This window comes from Pristis pectinata, chromosome 3, assembly GCF_009764475.1.
Source record: "Pristis pectinata isolate sPriPec2 chromosome 3, sPriPec2.1.pri, whole genome shotgun sequence".
NCBI lineage: Eukaryota > Metazoa > Chordata > Chondrichthyes > Rhinopristiformes > Pristidae > Pristis > Pristis pectinata.
Genome location: NC_067407.1, coordinates 106,615,018 through 106,633,591, shown reverse-complemented (window position 1 = coordinate 106,633,591; position 18,574 = coordinate 106,615,018). Strand labels below are relative to the sequence as shown.

Here is an 18,574-nt window from a genome sequence, read left to right as displayed (position 1 = left end):
GCCAGGTTTCAAATGATCACAATGCATTCAGTGCAGGAGCCTAACGAAAAGTGCCTTTCATGGAGACCAAGTTGCAGCGTGTTTTTGTTCAAATGGAAAACACCTCTTTCTGTAACTAGGGTGATGTTGATGCATTCTCTGTTAATCTTTGCAACATTTTTGCTGACAATTCCCAACTTAAGAGTGCAATCATTCAATTATTAGGGGTTCGCCAAGACAGTTCAATCCAACATTTTAAACTCTAGAGACACATAACATTTAAGAAACAATATCCTATGCCTCTATTATTGACTTTTTTATTAAAATTATGTGCCCTGCATTTTCTCAGAAACTTGGAATGTATAAAATTTTGTAAACATTGCTGAATAAGAAATTATGTCCAACCAGGCAATTTTCTAAGCAATGAAACAATTTGAGCTCTCCTGAGAACTCTTTTTTCCAAATGGCTACTTTGGTAATAGATTGAGAAAATATCCTGAAGGATACCAGTCTTGTATAGGTTGTTTTATGTTAAGTTTTTCAAAATCATACAGTCAGATTTCAACCTTTATGGCTGGAATAGAAAAATCTCCATTCACTTTTGAAGGGGTTTTCCCTGAGCTGTGCAACCAGACACATTAGCCTTCAGTGACAAAGTCTATGCTGTTTACAGAGCCTTCATCTCATGGTTTAGAAATCTCACTGATGCACCTCTTCTCTACCATAGCGGAGTTCAAGAATTGAAGGAGTTCAGCTCGATTACGGTCCTCGCTATGGAAAGGAAAAAAAAGAGGTTATCTGTCAATAGATTAAATGGATCTGCTAAGAAACAAAAGGAATAATGTCATAGTTCACTTTAATTGGAGAATCTTCAGAGGAAACACAGAAAATCGATAAATGGCAGCATGGTTTAACAGAAGAATAACAATTCCTTAGAAAGACAAGTTAAAAACTTTGTAACAATCCTTACTGGAGACAGAAACTATGGTCAGGAATACCAAAAATTTTAGAAACTGGTCCAGATGGGTAGTTTCCACATTACATGCCTGATGACGGTGGAAAACAATCAGTACCAGCTGGAACTCCCAGCAGAGACGTTTAAATCATATTGCAGGAAGTTAGTGCAAATTGTTTTTCCTTTTTTTAAAATACCATACACACATCAGGTTAAGGCAGTACAGTGTTTTACAAATATTGTTTTCCTTCAAGTTATTCCAATTTTTGAGGGTATAAATGAGATAACGTACCTCTTTATCGCCTCTGGTCTTTTAACTTTCATTTTTTATTTTCTTTCCTGTAATCGTACTATATTTATCACTTTTGTCTCGATCTTTCAGAAACTGCAATGAGAACATATTTCATAACCACAAATCCATAGGCTGTAAAAATAACACCAAGCACAGATTGCCCTCTGGTGCTCATAGATAGATCTGCAAATTGTTGGAATTCTTCCTTTTGAATCTTCAACAGGCTACAAATTTTGAGAGTTTAGTTTTATGACTCTCTGGTCCACTCTTCTGTTCCCACTAACCACCCCCTTTCTTATGGCACTTTCCCTTGTCACCAGAGGTGATGCAACAGTTGTCCTTTCACCTCTTCCCTTCCCACCATCCAGGGACCAAACAGTCTTTCCAGTGATTCCCTTGCACTTCTCAATCCACTGTACTGCATTCAGTGTTCACAATGTGATCTCCCCTACAATGCAGAAACCAAACATAAATTGGGTGCCTGCTTTGTAGAACACCTGTACTCAGTCTGCAGGGGTAACCCTGAACTTCCGGTTGCCTGCCACTTTAATTCTCCATTCCACTCGGACCCATGGTCTGTGTCCTCCTGCACTGTTATAATGAGATCCAATGTAGAGGAACAGCACCTCATCTTCCATCTGGGCACATTGCAGCATTCTGGACTTGATATTGAATTCGACAACACCTGATTTTGCTGTCTGGATCAGTCATCCACCTGTGATATTGGCCTTAGCTTGTGTTTTTTTCCATCTCTCTAGGAGTGGAGGACTTGCCCAGCCTAATCTGCTGGGCACGTCTTCCTTCACAACACATACATTCTTTTGTCCATCTTCTCACTCTCTAACCAAATAACCTTGTCTACAGCTCATCCATATGATCACCCTGGTTTTACCCTATCAGAGACATTGACCCTCCTCCACCCTCCCTGCAGCTTAATGAGCTTCTTTCTCACCTTCCTAGTTCCAACAAAGTGCCCTTAACTATTTCTCTTCCCAAAGGTGCACTTGAGTATTTCCAGCAGTTTGTATTTTTGTTTTAAATTTCCAGCATTTTGTGTTCTTCTTAGATTTCCAGCATCTACAGTTTTCTCAATTTCCATCAGGCATTTCATGACTGATCTACTCTTCATATCCCTGGATTGCCTCAAAAATGATTGAACCTTTTATTTGATTACAGACAAGCTGATAAGCCCAGAATTTATTTCCCATCCCTAAAATAGCAGTGCAGTGCCTTCTTAAACAGCTGGGTACTAATATACAACGGTCTGTTGGAACCAAATGGCTTGCAAGTATGTATCAGGGGGCAGTTACATGTCATCTACACGGTTCTGGATTTGGGGCTACATACAAGGCAGTAAATTTTTCTTTCCTTTAGTTCTTTAAGTCTGTTCCATCATTCAACGAGATTAGGACTGATCTGTAACCCAAACTCATATACCCATCTTTCCACCAATATCACTTGACGTTTTTTTTTTAGATTTTTAATTATCAATCTCAAATCAAAATTAACTGACCTAACATCAAAAGTCATTTATGGAAAAGTTCCAAACCATTTCTACTATCCTCTGCAGGTGGCAGTAATTCCAACTTCACCCCTGAAAGGCCATGGTTCTAATTTTTAGATAATGCTCCCTTATCATCATCCAATAAAAAAGGCTTTACTTATAATTTACTAATGTGGAACAAAGTTAATTTGTTACTGTTACAAACAAGGGATAGAAACACAGTATTTTATCTTCAAATCATCAGCAGAAACGTCAGTATCATCCAGTCAAACTCAATTTAGTCATTGTAAATCTGAACAAATGTTACGTTCTAAATAACATAAAGAATCCTATGCACACGCACAAAAACGGTATTTCTTTTCTAACCAGGAACAGTTACAGAATGGTATAAGCTGGCATTTCAAGGATGCATCTCTTTGCTGGGACCATGCCTACCATTATGATTTACAAATACGTTGGGAAATTTTCTGCATTGCTTGTTAAATCTGTGACATCCGACAGGTCATTAGTAAACAATCGAAGATATGGTAGTACATTTTATTTTAAATCAATGTGCACATAAGTTTATTAACTGCTTTAACATGTGGTGTGGCTTGTTACTGGAAATTATGCAAGAGTGTTAATATCTTACCAGTACTCTACTTTAAAAAAGTGAATTGGCTGTTATGGCTTTATTCAAAATATTTTGAATTTATTAACAGGATGTTGAATTACCTTAGAAATCTGAACAGGCCCTGAACATGCATTCTTTTTCTTCTTTTGCTTTTCTTTTTCTCCTTTTTGCCTCTCTAAAGAGAAGTAAATTATAAATAACATTAGAAATGTTTTTTGTTAATGGATTGATTAACAGACTATCAGCAGTTATGTCAAAATATTGTATTTTCCTTGTACATCATTTTTTTGTAAATATCTTAAAATGAAAAGTAAAAATCTTCACCCTTTTATGCTGCTTTTCTTTCTTCTTCTTTTTTATTTTTGACTTTTTCTGGGATTCTGTCAAAGTAATTACAGGATCAGGCACCAAGTAATGTGTGGCAAAGTTTGCTCAATATTTTAAACACACCACCCTCTTAGAAGAAGACCGTTGAAATAATGTGTTTTTTTCCTTGTTTCAATACAGGATTTATGAACTTTTAATTGTTTTCCCATTTCTTTCAAACCATTAAAAAAATCATTTACAAACATACCAAACTAAGTTTCTGGAGAGAATATTAATATAAGCATCAACCAAAAATAATAAAATACTTCTTTAAACATTTTGATTTCTGATCAAATGCTCCACAGAACATCTTTGGAGGAAAGCATGCAGAAGTGTGGACAAATGTGCATTTTTGCTAAATCATATTCAGAGATCTATGGTTAAATTTTGTACAATTATATCACAGAACATTAATAAGCAGAATCCAGATGCAGCACAGAATACACATCCTGTCAGGGAGGTTGGTTTTATGAACGTGTTATTTTCAGTGCAATCTAGCTAAACCTTTAAGCTAAGTGCAATATTTTTACAATAATCCTCAAAAGTAACATCAAAAATCATTTTATTTTTCTTTTGAATTATACTTCTTTTTAATCAAAATAAACTTTTATTCATAATAAAAGCTATATACAATAATAAAACTGTTCAAACCTTTACATTCATGTACAGTTCAATTCTTAGTGTTACCTTTTTATATATAAAAAAAAACACAGCACCGATGCCACACGTGTGGCTCCCTGGGGTGATACCCCAATCCCATATTTACAACAGTTGAGTGGCTTCCTCGCCTTACCCCGCCCCTCCTTCTCCTGCGGCAGAAGAATCCTAAACTGTCGTCCTTCCCCACCGAGCCCTCGCGCTGGCTGCACCCAGCTTCAGTGCGTCCCTCAGCACGTACTCCTGCAGCCTGGAATGTGCCAGTCGGCAGCATTCCCCTACGGATATCTCGCAGTGCTGGGAGACCAACAATTTTCGGGCAGACCAAAGGGCGTCTTTCACCGAGTTGATGACCTTCCAGCAGCAGTTGATGTCCGTCTGTGTGTGTGTCCCCGGGAACAGCCCGTAGATCAGAGAATCCTCTGTTACGCTGCTGCTGGGGATGAAATTATACTTTTACAGGTCTATAAAAGACACCTTCTCTTCCATCTTAGCTTCTTATACTCTTTTCCTTTCACCCCACCTTTTCAAGATCTCTACTCTTTTAATTTACACTTTTACCTGCTGCAGCACTTCCTCTCACTATTGTTTGCAGAAGTATTCAGAGGTAATAAGGATGAAAAGGAAGAAGGCCACTAAGCTGCAAGAGGGAGAGGATACAGACTGGAGCCAAATGGTCAGATTCGTTTCGATGGTCACTTGTACGTATAACTCGTGCATGATAAAAATAAAACCTTGTAGCGGCCTGTACTCACAGGGCTCGAACCACCATTGGCAGCCGCGGGCGGACGCGTGGGGGCGTGTCGTAGACTAACCGTGGGGCAGGCCTTCCGGCAGCAACCTTACGTCACGTCCACCAGAGAGGCTCTCAGGTACTTTTGCACACGCACGCGTTTCTGCATGTCTCAGTAAAGTGTGCTCCAGTTCAGCCACCACGTCTCTGAGTTTTCCTTTCAGCAATGCGTCGTGTTCGGCTACACTTGGTGACCCCGACACTTCCAGACAGCATCTGCAACCCGCGACATGAACTCCAACGCAGTCTCACTCAAGCTCCCGACTTCTGGGCCGCTCAGCCCACGTTTGGTTCGAGCAGGCTGAGGCCCAGTTCAATATCAAAGGCATTACAGCCGACGCCACGTGGTATTACTACGTGGTCAGCATGCTTGACCAGGACATGGCAGGCCAGATCATTGACTTCCTGCACCAGCCACCAACGGAGGACAGGTACGCTAAGATCAAGGCGCTCCTCATCCGCACTTTCGGACTCTCCCGCCGCGAACGAGCCGCACGGCTTCTGCACATGGATGGCCTGGGCGACCACAAGCCATCTGATGGCCGATATGCTGGCGCTCATGGATGGCCGTAAACTGTGCCTTTATTCGAGCAGTTGTTCCTCGAGCAACTGCCGGAGGACATTCGCCTCCTCCTCGCGGGTGAAGATTTCAGCGACCCGCGCAGACCTTGCGGCCAGGGCGGACATTTTGTGGCAGAGTAAGCAGCAGGGAGTGGCTTCCATCTGCCTAAACCACGACTGCACAGCCCAAGGCCAAGACCCCACACCCGAAGCCACTGAGACCCACAGGGGACAAGGATGAGGGTTCGGATCAATGGTGCTTTTATCATCAGAGATGGGGGTCAAACGCGCACCGCTGCCGTCCACCGTATGCCTTTCCGGGAAACGCCGGGGCCGGCTGTCGCTAGTGGCTTCGACAGCTGGCCATCACGACGGCCTCCTGTTCCTTTGGGACCGACACTCCAGGCGACGCTTCCTGGTGGACACCGGGGCTGAAATCAGCATCCTTCCCCCCTCAAACATGGACACCCGTAACGTGGCCCCAGGCCCTGACCTCACCGCTGTGAACGGCACCACCATTCGGACATACGGCTCGCACACCATCCCGCTGCGTTTTGGGCCCAGCTGTTTTACCTGGACCTTCACGGTAGCAGCGGCGACACAGCCATTACTGGGGCGGATTTCCTACGGGCCAACCGTCTTCTGTTTGACCTGAAGGGCCGGCGTTTGGTCCACACCGAGACGTTCCAGACCTTCCAGCTCGGAGAAGCCCAGTTCCCGGCCTTCCACCTAGACTCCGCCACACTCTCGGGTGACGAGTTCGCCAGGGTGCTGGCGGAGTTCCCCTCCATCATCACCCCACAGTTCTCCACTACTGGTCCCAAGCACGGCATACAGCACCACATCCCCACACGAGGACCACCGCTGCACGCTTGAGCCCCTAGGCTCCCACCTGACAAGCTCCATCTCGCCAAGGAGCAGTTCCGGAAGATGGAGGAGATGGGGATCACCCGCTGCTCGGACAGCCCTTGGGCATCTCCGCTGCACATGGTGCCCAAGTCCGCAGGAGGTTGGAGGCCCTGCGGGGACTACAGAAGACTCAGTGATGCCACAACCGCCGACCGATACCGGTGCCCCACATCCAGGATTTCAAGGCGAACCTCCACGGGGCGACCATATTTTCAAAAATCGATCTGGTCCTGGGGGTACCATCAGATCCCCGTGCACCCCAACGATGTGCCCAAGACAACCCTCAGCACCCCCTTCGGGTTGTTTGAATTCCTAAGGATGCCTTTCGGCCTCAAGAACACCGCCCAGACTTTCCAGAGGCTTATGGACTCGGTGCGCCGAGGCCTGGATTCGTCTTCATCTACCTAGACGATACCCTGGTGGCCAGCAAGTCACGCAAAGAGCACGTGGCACATTTGCGCCAACTCTGCCAGTGCCTAAGTGACCACTGACTGGCAATCAACCCGGCGAAATGCCAGTTCGGGCTGACAGAGATCGACTTCTTGGGCCACAGGGTCAACCAGCATGGAGCCGCCCCTCTGCCGGACAAGGTCCAGGCCATCTGCCAGTTTCCCAAACCCAGCACGGTCAAGGGCCTGCAAGTTCGTGGGGATGGTAAATTTCTACCATCGGTTTGTGTCGGTGGCAGCATGCATCATAAGACCCTTGTTCGGTCTGATGGTCGGCGAGGCCAAAGAGGTGGCATGGAGGCTTTCGAGCGGGCCAAAGAGGAGTTGGCGAAGGCGGCCCTCCTAGTACACCCAAGAGTCGATGTACCCATGGCGCTCACAGTCGACGCTTCCGACACGGCGGTCGGCGGAGTCCTGGAGCAGCCTCATCGAGGGCCAGTGGCGACTGCTCGCCTTTTTCAGCCGACACCTGCGACCGCTGGACATTAAGTACAGCACTTTCACAGGGGGTTGCTAGCGCTCTACCTGGCTATCCAGCACTTCCGGTATTTCCTCGAAGGAAGGGATTTCACTGTGTATACAGACCACAAGCCCCTCACCTTCGCCCTTGCAAAGGTATCGGACCCACGGTCGGCTCGGCAGCAGGGGCACCTCTCGTTTATTTCGGAGTTCACCACAGATGTCTGCCACATTACAGGGAAGAACAACGCGGTCGCCGACACGTTATCCTGCCCCCACATCCACTCAGTGACCACCTCAGCCCCAGGGATCGACTACGCAGCGCTGGCGCAGGCGCAACAGGCGGACACCGAGATCCCAGCCTACCGCACCGCCGTTTTCGGGACTCCAATGGAGGACGTCCCCGTCAGCCCGACAGCGGTTCGGCTCCTGTGCAATACGTCTACCAGCAGACCTCGGCCTGTGGTACCGGCAGCATGGAGGCGACAGGTGTTCGACACGCTACACGGCCTGGCCCACCCGTCCATCTGGGCGTCTATCAAATTGGTAGCGGACAAATTTGTTTGGCACAGTTTGTGCAAGCAGGTCAGACACTGGGCCAGGACCTGCGTACACTGCCAGACTGCCAAAGTCCAGCGGCATGTGAAGGCCCCCCTCCAGCAATTCCAGCTGACGCTCGGGAGGTTTCAGCACATCCATGTGGACATCGTCGGCTCCCTGCCCATCTCCTGGGGCGCCAGGTATATCTTTACCATGGTCGACAGGTTCACCAGATGGCCGGAGGCTATGCCGCTAGCAGGACACGTCCACCTAGTCCTGCGCCAGGACGCTCATCGCAAACTGGATCGCCAGGTTTGGACTCCCAGCGGACATCACTTCCAACAGAGGGGCACAGTTCACGTCAGGTTTGTGGACAACACTGGTGCAGCTCCTGGGCATCTGGTTACATCACACCATGGCGTACCACCCACAGTCCAACAGCTTGGTCGAGCGGTTCCACAGGCACCTCAAGTCAGCCCTGATGGCGCGCCTCAGAGGGCCCAACTGGACAGATGAGCTCCCCTGCTGGATCTGGGCACCTCCTCGGCGGACTTGGTCCACGGTACTCCCCTGACGGTCCCGGGCAAGTTCGTGCCAGAGCCCCAAGGTCCAGCAGGGACGCCGGCAGAAGTGCTGACGAGGCTGCGGGACAAGGTAGGGACCCTGGCACTGGTTCCGACCTCCAGACATGGCACTAGGTACCTCCGGGACTGTGAGTACATTTTCATTTGCAGGGGCATGTACAAGTCACCTCTGCAGAGGCCGCACGAAGGACCCTTCAAGGTGATCTGGCACAACGGATCTACGTGTCGTGGAGGTGGGTGGCCACGAGGAGACTTTCACAGTGGACCGCCTCAAACTGGCGCATTTAGACATTGAGCAGCTGGTGAAGGTACCCTCACTGCGCCGGCGGGGCAAGCCACCCAAGAGGGACACATAGACTGGGGGGTCCCACGCCCCCGATGGATGTTTTCGGGTGGGGGGGGGGGGTTGGTGGTGGTGGTGTAGCGGCCCATACTCACGGGGCTGGAACTGCTGCGGGTAGATGCACAGGAGCGCGTCGTAGACTAACCATGGGGCGGGCCTTCCGGCAGGAACCTTACATCACGTCCACCAGAGAGGCTCTCGGGTACTTTTGCGCATGCACGCGTTTCTGCTTGTCTCAGTAAAGTGTGCTCCAGTTCAGCCACCACATCTCCGAGTTTTCCTTTCAGCAACGTGTCTCATTCAGCTACAACCTATCAATTTGAATACTGTCCCTCCTCTGCTTGCAGTGGCAGTATCTAAGCATTCTAATCATTCTCAACATAAGATGATCACAAACGAACAGGGTCATCACTTTGCTTTGATGGAAAAAGCAGTTTAAACCCAAAATAAGGATTTTCTTCACCTTCATATTTCAATCCTGAACAGGTCTCAGTTTTTAACAGAGTCGTCTTGATTGAATGAATAAAAAATTAAATCCACTTGCAACTGTTCTAGTAATATTGCATAAAAACACATCAATAAAAAACAAACTTACCATCTGAAGTTTTATGTTTAGCTAATATAATGTTTATTTTATAAAATATTTGGCATGATATTGAACATTGCAAATGAGCAAAATGGCATTAGTATCCATGTGTATAAATCTTTTTCAATATTTCCTGATACTTTTAAACATGGTGAAAACAATGTTTTGGTTCTTGGGGTTTATAAGCAGAAAATAGAATATAAAAGCAAAGAATCTCACAGGCTAATTATCAACTGGAGTACTTTGTACAATCCTGGGCACCACAGTGAGAAAAGATGTAAAAGGCATTAGAAAAGGGGAGGTTTACCATGATATTACCAGTGAAATATGGTCTCAGGATAACAAGTCATCTATTTAAAACTGAGATAAAGAGAAATGTCTTTACTAAAGGGGTTGTGAGACTGAGTCAGAGGGCAATGGATGCTCAGTAACCAAAAGTAAATTAAAGACCTAAATCAAAACAATTTTTGCAGATTAAGGGAAATAAAGACAACACAGCAGAGATGGTTTAAAAGCTCTGTCTTGATCTTAACGAATGGGAGAGCAGCTACAGATTTGAAAACAAAAAATGCACTGGAAAGACTCAGCAGGTCAGGCAGCACTTTGGAAAAAGAAATAAAATTAACATTTCAAGTCACGGACCCTTTGTCTAAACTGTGAAGGAGAAAAGAAGATAGTTTTGTTGCAGGGGCGGGGAGGTGGTGGTGCAGGGTGTGGCCGGGCAGGAGAAAGGGCGAGCTCAGGGTTACTGTGGGGATGCATCTAAATACATTTTAGCCAGTAACAATGTTTTAAATATTCACCTCTGCTGCTCGATCTGTTTCGACTTCTTGAAGATGATGAGGACGATGACGAAGATGATGAATTTGATGATGATGATGATGATGAAGTTGAAGTCAGGGAAGAAGATCTACTTCTACTCCGTTTCCTTTTTCTTTTATCTTTTCCTTCATAAAACATAATTAGCATATTTGGAACAGTGGATATCATTTTATGAACAAAATTAATCAGCCTCTTTCTTTGTATTATCATCTGAATAGTTAGAATCATTGGCCATTTAGTTTCTAAGTGCTCCTACATTTTATTTTAACCTCATGACTGGATATTATTGCCAAACCATACCACCATCTACTCCCATTAATACATAACTAACTGAGACCAATTATCTCAGGAGGTGTCCAGAACAACCTGACGCAATATCGTAGAATATAATGAGCTACTGTATAAGCAATGCAACACGCATGAAGTAAAGGTTGTGCATCATCATTGTTGAAATATCAACAATTTTTGTCAAAATACCTTTGAACTGACAAAAAGCTCTAAATGCTTCATAAGACCATAATCAAACAATTGATGACAACCCACGTAATGAGATATCAGGAAACAAGGCAAAAAGATTGGTCAAGTGGTAGGTTTCATTTTCAGATGAAAGCTCATCAACCTGAAATGTTAACAGTTTTGCTCCTTCTACAGATACTGTTTTCTCTGTTGAGTTTTGAGTACTTTTCTGTTTTTATTTCAGTTACGTTGTTGCCGAATGGGAGAAAGGATTATTGAGTTTATACCTGTTCATATATTTTAGCAAGCAAAACTCCAAAAGCTGGTGGAGGTTCCTGGGAACAAATTAGAGGGAATTCTCCAAAGCCAAGTTGTTCAGCTTCAAGATCTTGACACCACAAGCTCCTTTTTTTAAATTTAAGTGGGTCTGTCATTTTATTTAAGTGGGTCGTCATGAAATTACACAGTAAATGGTTCAAAGAATTCCACTTTTCTTTAGGTAGTCACAGTTATTAACTACTAACAGAATAAAATAGTACCTGTCTCTCTTTTCTGTTCCACCGAAGATGTGCTTGGGTTTTGCCTTATCTTTCTGCCCCTCTCCACCCGATCTTCCATGATAACCTGCAGAATTTACACTCCATTAAAAAAAATCTTCAAATAACTTGCAACTTCGTAAGCTGAATGCAAAACGCGCTTGTACAATTACAGTTGGTGTACGAAGCAGAATTGTGTGTGGATTTCAGTCATTAAGTAGCCCATGAAACAGACTAAATCGATCACTTCAACAGGGCCAAGATCATTTGAAATAAAGAAACTAGTTTCTTTATTTCAAGTATGATTACGATTACTACACTGCGAGGATGTGTTTTTATAACACGGTTTCAGTGTACTTTACCGACAGTGGATGTTGTTGACACAGCAAGATCCCAGTGTCACTGACCGGTCAACTGGAGGTGGGCGTTGTTGGGGTTGGGAAGCAAACTGAATGAATGAGTGGAGTGGGGTGGGTGGGACCCTTCGGCCTTCCGGGCAAGGTGCCATCAGACCTCCACCTCGGCCAGCGGCCCTACCGGGACCGGACCGCACCAGAGGCCGGGGCTCGGGCCTACAGCGGACCCAGCGCACCCGGGCAGCACAGAATCGGATCCGCCGTCTCGGCGCCTAGACGGCGAAGGGATCCGAGGAAGCACCGCGGTTCCCCGCCCCGACTCCTGCTGCACATCCCGAACGGGTGTCCCCCCCCCCTCCCGCTCGCCCCGGTCGTTGGTTGCCCGGTTTCACCCCGCCCCGCCGGTCCCCTCCTACCAGCCGCCGCGGCTCTCCGGCCGCCAGTCCCCGAGCCTCGGCGCGCCCCGCCATGCACCGCGCGCCGGGCGGCGCCGCCTGTCAATCACCCGGGAGCGGCAGGGAGCCGCCGACTCAAACCGGCGCAGCTGAACGCCAGTGGTCTCATGGAACATTACAGCACAGACCCTTCAGCCCACAATGTTGTGCCGACATTTTATCCTGCTCTAAGATTTATCTAACCCTTCCTTCCCACATAGTCCTCCATTTCTCTATCATTCATGTACCAATCTAAAAGTCTTAAATGTCCCTAAATGTATCTGCCTCCACCACCTCTGTCGGCAGTGCGTTTCAAGCACCTACCACTCTCTGTGTAGAAAACCTACCCCTGACATCCCCCTTACACCTTCCTCCAATCACCTTAAAATTATGCCCCCTTGCGTTAGCCATTGTCACCCTGGGAAAAAGTCTCTGCCGCTCCACTCGATCTGTGCCTCTTATCATCTTGTACACCTCTACCAGGTCACCTCTCATCCTCCTTCGCTCCAAAGAGAAAAGCCCTCACTCACTCAGCCTATCCTCATAAGACATGCTCTCCAATCCAGGCAGCATCCTGGTAAATCTCCTCTGCACCCTCTCTAAAGCTTCCACATCCTTCCTATAATGAGGTGACTAGAACTGAACACAATACTCCAAGTATGTCTTTGGAAAAGATCTGCCATTCTACGCAGCAATGAACTCAATGCACATACCATTCGCAATTTGAGCAAATGGCAGAATGTATTTCCTTTTAAATAAAATGTCAGTTGTTTATTATTCTTGCAGAGAGATATTAATTTCATTGATCTTGAGGGTAATCACCAGACATTCAGAGAAGTATTTATTTTTGGGAAGGAGTTTATGGCTGGGAGAACAAATTACATTTTGCACTGAATGGAGCTGTGTTTAAAAACTGCTTATACAAAAAAAATCTAAATAATTGGAAGTTTGAGCACATTTATGGTAAAATTAAAACCCTGGAGTTGGTGGAGATGAATGAGAGCTGATCTTCATGGCATCCCTCTTTAACTTTGTTTTTGAATAGCATTGTTCTACCAACTTCTTAGCCGTTGTCATCCTTTGGAAGGCACAATGATGTTAAAATGAAGACACGTACAGTTTATGAACAAGGCAATGCCATGAGGTTTATCTATTCATGCATTTTAGAGGGTGCCAATGAGGGAGGGCAAGGCAGAAAAATGTATGTGAGGGATTAGACGGCGACGAGCAAACGAAATGAAAAACAGAAAATGTTGGAAGTATTCAGCAGGTCAGTCAACATTTGCATTGAATTAAGTGTTTCAGGAACAATGAGCTTTTGACAGAACCGCTCCATTTATGCATGGTATTTCAAGCTCATTTTTCTGCGCTATTCAAAGGTAGAATGATTGATTGAAATCTGAAGACAATAAGGCAACCAGACAAGAATGAATGAATTAAATAGAAAGCTACAATTAAAAATGACATATTAATTGTGAATTATTTATTATCTCTTGCTATATAGACAATAGATAAAGATGAAAACCGGCTTAAATGTACGTAATGTTCTGTTCCTTCTGGCTTGTCAAATGCATAATAAAACTCTAGGAAGATGGTTATGCGTCAAAGATGCAAAAATGCAGGTTGCAAAAGTAAATGTAAATTCAGATAAATTAATACAGCTGGAAGGTGACAACTTCTGATTATTCATTGGCGTTGTGGCGAAAGATGACAGAGAATGTAAGTCAGCTGTCAAAGCTGGTATCAATAAAGAGGATGAACCATTTAACTGCACCTGTCAAAGTGAAAATTGATTGAAAAAACAAAGCCATCAAGCTTGTCCATAAGAAATTCAACAACTTCAGAAGTTTAACAAAATAAAATATGAAAAATATGACATAAGGAAGTGTACTTCTAAGACCCTAGATTCTCCATCTCAAACATTCATTTTGTTCTTTCCACCGCTTCTCCTTGTCTGCAACTGGAAATGTTTGATTTCTAACTTTTCTCAGTTCTGATGAAAGGTCATCGACCTGAAATGATAACTCTGTTTTTCTCTCCACATTTGATGCCTTATCAACTGAGTATTTCCATCATTTTCTATTTTATTTACAGCCCATTTACTCTATAGTTTGGGAAAGTAAATGGACCTAAATTAGTCTAATCTTGAGAATACCCAAGGAAAGGCTCCCTAGGCAAGTATGGATTGGAATCCACAAGAATAAAGAGCCAGAGGTTAACCAAGAGGATTTCTAAGCCATAGAATGTTAACAGTTCCAGATGCAGAGCACTTTTAACAATTGGAGCTTGCAGCAAAAGCCAAAGACAGAATTGTCTACCATTATATCATTACCAAATTATGTTCACACAATGGCATGTGAAAAATGATAGTAATATTTAAAGCCTAGTGCATATGCCTCTTTAACTATAATGCTATGCCTCTTTTAAAACAGAACAAATAGATTATTGAAAAAGGCATGAGTAAATAAACATTAGAAGAACATTCTATCCACTTGTTTTTGGGGTGCAAAATATTATTTCATCTTATCTAAATATGACAGCAATAATAAACAATTTGGGGATGTTTAACCATGGCTTAGAGAGTTGTCTGATACCTGAGATCAGAACCCAAAGATATAATAGAATATTAAGATGTTTAGAATATTGAGAAGGAATTGTATTTTTTTAATAAATGGAGGAATCTCTGGATTTTTATCTTGACAATCTAGTATTTTTAATATATTGGAAACTTGCATTTTTCACATGCTAATTCAATAAATAGTTTACAGAAATAATTTATCGTGGCATGGTACTATGACAATCACCTTTTTCTCAATGTCAGCAAAATAAAATAGCTGATCATTGATTTCAGGAAGGGTGGTAGTGCACATGCTCCTGTTTACATCAATGGTGCTGAGGTCCAGAGGGTTGAGTGTTTCAAGTTCCAAGGAGTGAACATTATCAATAGCCTGTCCTGGTCCAACCATGTGGATGCCATGACCAACAAAGCTCACCAGCGCCTCTACCTCCTCAGGAGGCTGAAGAAATTTGTCATGTCCCCTTTGACCCTCACCAATTTTTATAGATGCACCATAGAAAGCATTCTATCTGGATGCATCATGGCTTGGTATGGCAACTGCTCTGCCTGAGACTGCAAGAAACTGTAGAGAGTTGTGGACACAGCCCAGCAAATCATGGAAACTAACCTCCCCTCCATGGACTCTGTCTACACTTCTCGCTGCCTGAGTAAACCAGCCAACATAATCAAAGACCCCACCTACCCCGGACATTCTCTCTCCTCCCCTCTCCCATTGGGCAGAAGATAGAAAAGTCTGAAAGCACATACCACCAGGCTCAAGGACAGCTTTTATCCCACTGTTGTAAGACAATTGAATGCTCCCCTAGCACAATGGACTCTTGACCTCACCATCTACCTCATTATGTCCTTGCACCTTATTGTTTGCCTGCACCGCACTTTCTCTTACTGTAACACTTTATTCTACATTATGTTATTGTTTTTCCCTTGTACTATGTCAATGTACTGATGAGATGAAATGATCCATATGGATGGCACGCAAAACAAAATTTTTCACTGTACCTTGGTACATGTGATGATAATAAACCAATTTACCAATTTATTGTGTTGGTAATGCTGTTTAGTATTGAGTTGCCTGAATGGAAAAGTATCTTAGTAATATATAGTCTGCTCAATGATTGTTCAATGTGCAAACTCCTCTCGCCATCCATATTCCTTCTCCAAACTGTGTTGATTGATTATAGACTCCTAGAGTTTAACATGTTAAAATAGAAAACATTAGTAAGATCAAGCAGTTTGGGCAACATACTTGAATTACTATTTCAGTTAAAAACACGAACTAGTGACTGAGCCCAAGATGACTGAAAGAGAAAATGAAGAAAGAATATGCATGAGTCTACAAAAAGTACTCAGATCATAATTGCACAATGCACTTTTTTTTCTGCAAAGGAACTCAATCTCAATGGTTAAACCTGATTGGTCTTGCACACTTTCAAAAATTTGTTCCCAGCCTTCTGCCTGACAATCCGAACTTTTGATCTCCTGGTGGGAGGTGCTCTTTAAGTATTTGGTGTGCTATCTGATACTCATCGCCTTTTCTGCCCATGTAATTAGGTTCACTGAATGTGGATTCAGCCAACCCTCTTCCCCCTGAAGACTCAGCTCCATTGTGATTATTAAGAAGCCATTTATCATATTCTCAACTTCACTTGCCAGCACTAGCAACTGTTTCATAATGGGGCGTTGAAGCAACTGTAGTACCCCCAGTTCCCACACCCTTGTCTGCCAGCCCCAGTATCCCTTAGCCTTATTTCTCTTCCATAATTCCCTTGATTTGCCTCTTCCTTTGCTGACACCGTTGAATCCAGGTTCAATCCACTTTATCCACCACTTCCAAAATCCCACACCACAATGCCCCATTCCCAGTCCTTTATAAACTCCTGCCATAATCCATTGGTGACATGATTTCCACTAACAGTTAGATGAGGAACTGGTTTTGTATGGTTTTTTTTTGCTTCTAAGGCAGATGTTCTGTTGTGCATCACAGAATATCTAGATCCATGAATCTTGTTTTTTTTGAAGTATCTGGTTTTAGACAGACAGACAGACAGACAGACAGACACACGCACGCACGCACACACACACACACACACACACACACACACACACACACACACACACACACACACACACACACACACCATTGTTTTGCTGCTGTTGCACTTGCAGACATTCCAATGTAATAAAACTTATTTTATTTCCTTTCTGCGGAAATTTGAGTGACCTTGTGTATTAAATACCAGACATAAATTTTTTTAAAATTTTCTTTACAGTGTGGTAACAAAAAAAGGAAATATGATGGGAAACAGTGAACTACTAACTTATAACATGTAGAAAAGATGATATATAAATTTGAAGAATATAGAAACATACTCAAAAGGAACAACAAATCAGTAAACAACATAAAACTGAAAAGTTGCCTTGAATAAAATTCTATGACAAAGGTCAATGCCTCAAGATTGAGAAAACTAAATGCTTGTTTTATTTTATTGTATTGATATTTTGGGGTCACAATTAATAATTTCATTTGCTCCTATGTTAATATTTTTTGTTTTTATGTTATCGCTGATATTCCATGACTTCACATAAGTTCTGTTGCCATCTAGGGGTGCCTAGTACCAGAGGGCTCCATTCTCTGCAAAATCCTATCCACACACACTTGAACAAAAAAACAAGGTGGAATATTGGTACAGATATGTAAAGTAAAAGACTGCTCTTGTAGTCATAGGGACATATATTGTTCCTCTAAAGTCCCCAGCCTCGATCTATCTCACTTCATTAATATGTTATTTATTTCATGTAAATTTAACTATTTAGGCAGTAGGGGAATAACAATGCATCTACTATATAACTTGAAGACAGTTTTTTAGTTGGGTTTTTGATCTTTAATTCTTGTGTTAGAATTTATTGTGAGACTATTTACAATTTAGAAAATTGTTTCAAACTTTATCTGAAATTGGCTAATCATGTCTACTATCACAAAGCAAGATTATCTGCCAGTCCTTTGGTTTATGCCAGACACAGCACTTGCAAAATTCAGTTTCAGATTACATCATAGTTTGTTTGGTCGCTCAAGGATCAGAGTTTCTGGTGACATTTCCAGTACAACACTGTTCATACTTGTAAGCTTACAAACATGTTAGAAAACTGATTTTGTTTACCTGGTTAAATTGTAACTTTATATCATCTTTAGTTCTGAATCTCATCACCATGTTTTTACCAAGTTGCTACAATACTATTACATTATACAAAATGTACAACCATTCTGCATTTGTGTAGCTTCTAACTCTGTATGAAAATAAAACCTACAGAGCATGCAAAATCTTTGGCAATGTTTTACATTTTTGTTTGGATTTGGGCGACACTAACAAACCTATTATTTTTACACTCCCCAATTTGATGGCATTAGGCATCTTCTTACTCTCCTGTAGCCCTTTAGTTTACACTACTCATGGGGTAATAAGTAAAGAATTCAAGATCTTTCACCCAGTAATAATTAAGAAATATTAGTATGCTATGTGTATTGGAAGTAATATTCTTCCCAGGATCTTTCTAGTCTTATCCTTTATGGTGGTACAAGTCAAGAAGCTGAGACATATTGTTAAAGCTCCCTTAGTGAATTGCATACACATTGTATATCTTGTAACCTCATGGCACCAGTGGTATACTTGGTGAATTTGGGGCTGAATGGCAGGTACCTGAATAGATAGATTGCACTTCTCTGAATGATATTAATCTACTGGAGTGTTTCATCACATTTATGACTGAAGGTTTTAGACTGCAGAGAGGTCTTGAGAAGTCAGGA

At 43.3% G+C, this 18,574-nt stretch overlaps 1 protein-coding gene across 3 annotated transcripts in view; it reads right to left on the bottom strand.

Moving 5' to 3' along the window:
* Nucleotides 1–1,226: 1,226 nt before the first annotated feature.
* si:ch211-22i13.2 (uncharacterized protein LOC553945 homolog) overlaps nucleotides 1,227–18,574 on the bottom strand; it is a 52,608-nt gene continuing 35,260 nt past the window's right edge. Inside the window, exons 1-6 of one of the 3 annotated variants that reach the window (XM_052010885.1) lie at nucleotides 12,177–12,343; nucleotides 11,408–11,492; nucleotides 10,394–10,537; nucleotides 3,668–3,723; nucleotides 3,445–3,518; nucleotides 1,227–1,319 (exon numbers count right to left, since the gene is read on the bottom strand). In XM_052010885.1, the coding sequence (XP_051866845.1) occupies nucleotides 1,313–1,319; nucleotides 3,445–3,518; nucleotides 3,668–3,723; nucleotides 10,394–10,537; nucleotides 11,408–11,492; nucleotides 12,177–12,230 (420 nt within the window). In that variant the 5' untranslated portion in view covers nucleotides 12,231–12,343 and the 3' untranslated portion in view covers nucleotides 1,227–1,312. Of the gene's footprint in view, nucleotides 1,320–3,444; nucleotides 3,519–3,667; nucleotides 3,724–10,393; nucleotides 10,538–11,407; nucleotides 11,493–11,766; nucleotides 12,092–12,176; nucleotides 12,344–18,574 lie in introns of those variants that run through there. The other 2 variants (XM_052010886.1, XM_052010887.1) reach the window with 2 other exon arrangements.